General features: G+C 55.4%; 1 protein-coding gene across 1 annotated transcript in view; it reads right to left on the reverse strand.

The window, feature by feature from the left end:
• LOC137675764 (zinc finger SWIM domain-containing protein 6) overlaps positions 1-2,136 on the reverse strand; it is a 230,512-nt gene extending 228,376 nt beyond the window's left edge. The window contains exon 1 of the mRNA XM_068421977.1: positions 1,593-2,136. Within this exon, the coding sequence (XP_068278078.1) occupies positions 1,593-2,136 (544 nt within the window). The remainder of the gene's footprint in view (positions 1-1,592) is intronic.
• Positions 2,137-8,298: the final 6,162 nt, after the last annotated feature.

Raw genomic sequence — 8,298 nt, forward strand, 5'->3', positions numbered from 1 at the left:
ACAGAGCTTCCCTTTGGAAATTAGAAGGCACGTTTGCAGGCTGCCCGCGAAGTGAAATCCGCTGCGGACAAGGCCGAGCCCAGCACCGGGACCGGGGCCGCTGCCAGAGCTCGGCACGGCTCAGCCCCACACGGCGCTGCGAACAAAAGGCGAGCAGCACCCACAGCTGAGCCACCGCCGGGGACGGTCCGGCCCAGCACAGGGCGGGACAGAGGGACATGCTCCGCGGAGCCGCCGTGCCGTCCCGCCCTGCCCCCCGATTGTCGAGCCGGTGGTGAAAAGCAATAGTGAGTCTCTTTTATCTGGCTTCCACTTTCGGGGGGTGGGGGGAGACAGGACACACCAGAAAACTGAAGAGAACACCAATAAACATGAAAATGAGAACAAAGTGCCCAGTCGCCACCGCCTCCTCCGCGAGGCGCCGCCGCACGACGATGCGCCCAGCGCGCCCAGGCCACACAAAGCACAAGAGCACCACCACCCCCCTGCGGAAGTTTCCCGGGGAAACTATAAAGCCCTTCTCCGTGGGCCGCCACCGCCCCGTCGGGGGGCTGCTTGCGAGTGGGAGCCCCTTCCGGCAGCCCCCCCCGTCGGGGCGGAGGGCACCAACCTCCAGAGCCCTTTAAACGGAAACAGGGAGGAGTTCATCAAGGGCGCCAGCTCGCAACGGGTGAAGAGCAGCGGCAGGCGGTGGCCGCCGGGTGCAGGGGCAGCGAAGGAAGTATTGCTCCAGGAGGAGGAAGAGCAACACTTTCCTCCCCACCTCGCCGTTGCTCACGCAGGGGCTCATCCCAAAGTAACTCGTGGGCCCCTCCGCGCCCGAGCTGAGGCAGCTCCTCGCCGTCGCCCCGAACCGGGGGCCTTTCCTGACGCCCCCCCGCCCCGGCGGCGGGGCTTGAGTGGATCGCGCCCACACCCTCTGGGCTCGCCGCTGACCCCCCAACACACCCCGCACCGCACACCCGCTCCTGGGGTCTCGCACCCTCTTTTATTTCTTTATTTTGGACCGCGGCGCATCCCGCCCTCTTCCCCCGCCGGCCGCCTTCTGCTGATTCATTTCCACCGGGGGTGGGGGGCGGCGGAGGCACCTCCTCGCTATTGTGGCTCGCGGTATGGCGATGACCCGGATTACCGAGGGTGGGCGCTGGGAAGGAGCAGAGCCAAACGGGATTACAGGGAGCGGGCACGACGCGTCGGGAGAGTTAAAGGGGCAGCGTGCCCGGCCCGCCTGCCGGCGGCGGGAGCCGTGGATGTATCACGAAGCGGGGTGAAGGAGCGTTCTGGATGCGAGGGGGAGGAGACTGGCGGAGGAAGTTGTCCGGCCCAAATTACAGCTTGGGAGTGAAGGGTTCGTGCAGGCCGCACCGCGCGGGGCAGCTCCCCGGCCGCGCTGCCGGCCCCCCGAGGGGCTGCCGGGGCGCGCCAAGAAGGCGGGGTGGCTCCGGCCGCCGGGGCCGCGCAGGGAGGGAGGTGGCTCCCTGGATGGCAGGCAGGTGACACGCAGTAGGAGACCCGCGGCTGAGGAGGCCGGCGACGCCCTGCCCGGGTGGCCGCGGCCTGATACCGCGGCCCGGCCCCGGCCGGTGACTCACCGACTTGCAGGACACGATCGACACAGCCGCCGTCTAGCAGAGCGATGCCCCTGCAGAAGGGCAGGCGGTTCTCGGCGGTGGCGGCGGTGTCCGCGCCCCCACCGGGCGCGGTGCCGACGGCGGCCCCCCCGGTGGCGGCGGGATCCTCAGCGCCGGTGTTGAATGAGGAGTACATGTAGATCTCCCTTTCACTGCGGGGGAAGGACCAGTAGACGATCCTGCGCTGCACTGGCTCCGGGATCCGCTCGAATCGCTCCTCCACCCGCTGGAAGGGCCACTTCTCCGCCACCTCGCGAGCCGCGATGTCCAGCAGGGACTCAGGGCTCTGGGTCTTGCCGAGCGGCAGCAGCCCCAGGGCAGCAGCGGCGGCGGCAGGAGCAGCTGCAGCAGCAGCAGCAGCAGCTGTGGAGGAGGGTCCGGCGCAGAGAGCCCCGCTACCGAGTCCGGTGCCGCCCACCCGCTGGCCCGGCCTGCACCCTGAGCCATAGCCGGGTCTGCAGCAGAGGCGCTTGGCGGGGGGAGGGAGCTGACCACGCTCCGCCATGATCGCACCGCTTCTAAACAGATAGCGGAAGTGGCTGTACCCTATAAACGGCAACAGGAAAGCAGCGAGCGGCTTCGAGCCACCCCGGGTCACGCCCCCTCTTCCCTTACATGGCCGCGGGGGGTGGTGCCGGCTGCCTCGCCCACGGCGGGAGGCGGAGCCTTATGCAAATCGGCGCCACAAACATAAATAAAACGGCCCGAGTTAGGCTCGCTTCGTGCGCTGGTGGGGGATGGTGCGCGTGCTCCTGGAGCGAGGACGCCGTGCCGATGTGTTGCCTTTTTCTTTTTCCCCCCCCCGCTGATGTCACGCGCGCAAGCCTGAGAGCGCCTCGCGCGCCTGGTGGGAAACAGGGGCGTGGCTGGCGGCGCCACTCTGACACCATATAAGGAATGGAATGCGGGGGCGGGGCCGCCACGGCCTCAATACGGTCACCTCTGCTAGGAAAGCCGGCGGGGTGGGTGAGGAGAATCGCGTCCCACAGCTGGAAAATACGGTAACGGCTGAGGCAGCCACCCTCGCCCACGAAAAAGCGGGGGCTGGCCCGCCTCTAGTGCATCACCCGGGGGAGAAGAGCGACGCAAGCCTTTCGCCGGAGCTCCGCGGCAGTTGAGAGCTGATAGGAGGCGGCAGAGGCGCCTCAGAGGACAGGTAGGAGTTGCCCATGGGCTGCACCACATAGGATGGGGTGCCCGCAACAAGCCCTTGAGGCGGCTCAGTGAGGCGCACCCCAAATCATAGAATGGTTTGGGTTGGAAGGGACCTTAAAGGTCATCTAGTTCCAAACCCCCTGCCATGGGTAGGGACACCTTTCCACTAGACCAGGTTGCTCAAAGCCCCATCCAACCTGGCCTTGAACACTGCCAGGGAGGGGGCATCCACAACTTCTCTGGGCAACCTATTCCACTGTCTCACCACCCTCACAGTAAAGAATTTCTTCCTAATATCTAATCGAAATCTACCCTCTTTCAGCTTAAAACCGTTACCCTTTGTCCTGTCACTACATGCCCTTGTAAAAAGTCCCTCTCCTGCTTTCCTGTAGTCCCCTTCAGGTACTGGAAGGCTGCTAGAAGGTCTCCCTGGAGCCTTCTCTTCTCCAGGCTGAACAGCCTCAACTCTCAGCCTGTCCTTATAGGAGAGGGGCTCTAGCTCTCTGATCATCTTTGTGGCCCTCCTCTGGACCCACTCAAGCAGGTCCATGTCTTTCTTATGTTGGGGCCCCAGAGCTGGACACAGCACTGCAGGTGGGGTCTCACGAGAGCAGAGTAGAGGGGCAGAATCACTTCCCTCGACCTGCTGGCCATGCTGCTTTTGATGCAGCCCAGGATATGGTTGACCTTCTGGGCTGCAAGTGCACATTGCCAGTTCATGTTGATCTTCTCATCAACCATCACCCCCAACCAAGTCCTTCTCCTCAGGTCTGCTCTCAATCCATTCTCCACCCAGCCTGTATTTGTGTTTGGGATTGCCCCATCCCACATGCAGGACCTTGCACTTGGCCTTGTTGAACTTCATACAGTTTGCACGAGCCCACCTTTCAAGCCTGTCAAGGTCCCTCTGGATGGCATCCCTTCCCTCCAGCGTGTTGACCGCACCACACAGCTTGGTGTCATTGGCAAACTTGCTGAGGGTGCACTCAATCCCACTGTCCATGTCGCCGACAAAGATGTTAAACAGCGCCAATCCCAATACCGACCCCTGAGGAACGCCACTCGTCACTGGTGTCCACTTGGACATCAAGCCGTTGACTGCAACTCTTTGAGTGCAACAATCAAGCCCCATTCCTTATCCACCGAGTGGGCCATCCATCCCGTCCATGTCTCTCCAATTTAGAGACAATTTAGATGTCCTGCAGGACAGTGTCAAATGCTTTGCACAAGTCCAGGTAGATGACATCAGTTGCTCTTCCCATATCCACCAGTGCTGTAACCCAGTCACAGAAGGCCACTGTCCTGGTTTCACTGGGGTTTGGTTTCAGTTTGTGGCCAGCCGTGGTGATCAAGGCCCTTAGCAGTTAAATCCAGGGCAGCTGGCCCACAGGTGTATTCTATATCATTGACATCAAGCTCACTATAAAAGAGAGGGTTTGCTGGAAAGAGGTGGGGTCTGTTCTTGCTCTCTTTGACTCTTTTCCTACTTGCTGTGATTCTTGGAGCAACTTGCTAGTGATTTGTAGATGAGTTTTTTTTTTTTTTGGTCTGTTTTGTGTTGTTATTTATATTGATTTTTCTTTATTAAATCTGGTTAACTTCATCCCATGAGTCTCCCTCTCTTTTTCACAATTCCCTTCCTTGGTTGGGGAAGGGACATTGGGTGAGAGAAAAACTACTATTGTTTAGCCCTGGGTGAGGGCTAAATGAAGACAGTTTATTTGGTGCCCAAGGTAAATAGATCACCTAGGAGACCCATAGACTTTTGGTTTAAGAGTCTTTGAGGGTTCAAGTTTTTAGATTTGACTGTTTTGGTATGAGTCTTCATCATGTTGGTGTCGGTAGCAGGGCCACTGGGTGGCAGTCTCTGGTGTTTGCTTTTACAGTCACTTTTGGGATGGCTAATCAAATGTGTGGTTTTGTTGTTGTTTGTTACTGGTTTTGTGTGGTTTGTCACTTCTGGGCATGGACTTAAAGGTATCACTCTGCTATGTGGTTTGGTATTGGTTTATGGTATTATAAATTTGTTTGGAACTGGGACCATTTCTGATTTTTATGGAATGGAAATGAGTGACCTGTATGTTCTTTTTCCCTTGAAGCAGATCTAACTGGCTTTTGAAAATTTTGAATACCCGTGGGATCTTTCAACCACCATGCTTATATTGTCAGGCCTTTTGAATGTTGTTCAGTTCCTGCTCTCACTTCAACATCAGTATAAGGGCAGATATGGCACAGCTGCTGCAACCACCGCAGCTGCCCTAGTCCCCACAACTGGAATCACAGATATTCAAAACCTGCCAGTCTGTACAGCAGACACCGTGGCTACCCCAGAGGCTATTCGGATCTCTGCACTGGGCACTGCGATTCCCCAACTCCAGGAAGCACTTGCTGCAATGACTCAGACCTTGGCAACAAGGGCTGCAGCTAATCAGCCCCCAGTGATGGGTGATGTGGCTAACCTAGGGACTCAACCAGTGCCTGTATCAGTCGCCCCTGTACAAAAGATGAAAACTACAAAAAGAGCGGGTCGTGATGGTCAACCAAGGACATCACAGGAGGCTGAGCCAGAGGTAACAACTCGATCCTTATTCCTGAGTGAGCTGCAAGACATACCTAAAGACTACAGCTGTCATGATGGCGAGCAGCTTGTTACTTGGCTGCTCCGCTGCTGGGATAACGGAGCCAATGCTCTCAAGTTAGATGGTAGAGAAGCCAAGCAACTGGGACCAATGGCTAGAGAAGTAGGTATTGATAGGGGTCTTGCAAGTGGTGCAGAGCCCCTCACTCTCTGGCGGCGACTCCGGCAAAGCATGAAGAATAGGTATCCTTTTAGGGATGGTGTCGTATACCACACAGGCAAGTGGACAACCATTGAGAGAGGTGTTAAGAATCTTAGGGAAATAGCTGTGCGGGAGCTGATTTTTGCTGACCTGGATGACCTGTAGACGCCACTAGATCCAGATGCACTCAAAGTTACTGGACCCATGTGGCGCAAGTGGGTACAGAGCGCGCCACCGTCATATGCCAACACATGAGTGTTATTTAGCTGGGCAGATGCCGATGCACCAACAGTGGGCGACATAGATAATTGGATGCAGCAATACGCAGACAATCTTGTTTCCTCCATACGGGCTACTATCTCTGCTGTGGAAAAAACAACTAACAAATCCACAGAACTGCTCGGTAAGGTGTTGGACGAATTGTCCCAGATGGAGGACAGACCCTGCTCCCCACCTGTACCGAAGAATGTCTCAGCCATCAGGAGACAGCATCCTCCGCAAGACCTAATTGTGAGAGACGGTATACATCATGAGGCACCCGGTGGTTTTTCCTGCACGACCATGGAGAAGACATGAGGAAATGGGATGTAAAACCTACCTTGGCTTTACAGACACGCATAAATGACTTATAAGGTGCACCGACTAGGAATGGGGCTTCTTCCAAGAAATTTGTTGCTCCAGTATGCAATGGGAAGCTCCCCAGACAGCGTAGATGGGCCTCGGATCCCTATTTACCAGGAATGAATAATGGGGATTGAATCTACGTGAGCCACTTGAACTGAGATGTCAATAATGAACACTATGTTCAGGATTAGAGGGGCCCTGCCTCCAGCCAGGTGGAGGATAGGGCCAACCGTGTTTTTTGGACTGTGTGGGTTCGATGGCCTGGCACATCAGTGAAACAGCAGTATAGGACATTAGTGGACACTGGTGCACAATGCACTATAATACCATCAAGCTATAAAGGGACAGAATCGATTTGTATCTCTGCTGTGACAGGGGGCTCCCAAGAGCTGACTGTACTGGAAGCAGAATTGAGTCTGACTGGGACTGAGTGGCAGATGCACCCTATTGTGACCGGCCCAGATGCCCCATGCATTCTTGGTATAGATTACCTGAGCAGAGGGTATTTCAAGGACCCGAGGGGGTACTGGTGGGCGTTTGGTGTAGCGACTGTGGAGTCGGAAGGAATTAAACAGCTGTCTACCCTGCCTGGTCTATCAGAGGACCCTTCTATTGTGGGGCTACTGAGGGTGGAGGAGCAAAAGGTGCCTATTGCTACTACAATGGTCCACGGACGGCAATATTGGACTAACAGAGACTCACTGATCCCCATCCACGAGCTGATCCGTCAACTGGAGAGCCAAGGTGTGATCAGCAAAATGTGCTCCCCCTTCAACAGTCCCATATGGCCAGTGCGAAATTCTAGTGGGAAATGGAGACTAACTGTGGACTATCGTGGCCTGAATGAAGTAACACCACCACTGAGTGCTGCTGTACCAGACATGTTAGAACTCCATTATGAACTAGAGTCAAAGGCAGTGAAGTGGTATGCCATGACTGACATTACTAATGCATTTTTCTCCATTCCTTTGGCAGTGGAGTGAAGGCAACAGTTTACCTTCACCTGGAGGGGCATCCAGTACACCTGGAATCGACTGCCCTAGGGGTGGAAACATAGCCCCACCATTTGCCATGGGCTGGTCCAGACTGCACTGGAGAAGGGTGGAGCTCTGGAACACCTGCAGTACATTGATGACCTCATTGTATGGGGTGATACAGCAGGAGAAGTTTTTGAGAAAGGGGGAAAAAGTAATTAGAATCCTTCTAGAAGCTGGTTTTGCCATCAAATGCGGAAAGGGCAAGAGAAATCTAGTTTTTAGGGATCAAGTGGCAGGATGGCCGCTGTCAGATCCTGATGGATGTGATCAACAAAATAACAGCCATGTCTCTGCCAACTAACAAAAAGGAGACACAAGCTTTCTTAGGTGTAGTAGACTTCTGGAGGATGCACATTCCCCATTACAGTCAGATTGTGAACCCTCTCTACAAAGTAACTTGGAAGAAGAATGATTTTAAATGGGGCCCTGAGCAACAACAGGCTTTTGAGCAAATTAAACGAGAGAGTTCATGCGGTGGCCCTTGGACCAGTCTGGATGGGACCAGAAGTAAAGAATGTCCTATATACCACAGCCGGGGAGAATGGTCCTGCCTGGAGCCTCTGGCAAAAGGCACCAGGGGAGACTTGAGGTCGAACCCTGGGGTTTTGGAGCTGGGGATACAGAGGATCAGAAGACTACTATACTCCAACTGAAAAAGAGATACTGGCAGCCTATGAAGGCGATCGAGCTGCCTCAGAAGTAATTGGCACTGAGGCACAACTCCTCCTAGTACCCAGATTGCCAGTGTTGAACTGGATGTTTAAAGGGCAGATCTCCTTTATACATCATTCAACCGATGCTACATGGAGTAAGTGGGTTGCATTGACTACTCAGTGGGCCCGAATAGGGAACCTTAATTGCCCAGGAATCTTAGGCAAGCAGTGAAAGTGGAAAGCTGCTGTGTGGAGTCCTACATGGCAAGTGGCAGAAGCAGGTGAGAGAGACGGTGAGGTGAGTCAGTATGCAGAAGTAAAAGCCATCCAGCTGGCTCTAGACATTGCTGAGCAAGAAATATGGCCAGTACTCTACCTGTATACTGACTCGTGGATGGTAGCAAATGCCCTGTGGGGA

Source organism: Nyctibius grandis, chromosome W (genome assembly GCF_013368605.1).
Source record: "Nyctibius grandis isolate bNycGra1 chromosome W, bNycGra1.pri, whole genome shotgun sequence".
Taxonomy (NCBI): Eukaryota; Metazoa; Chordata; class Aves; order Nyctibiiformes; family Nyctibiidae; genus Nyctibius; species Nyctibius grandis.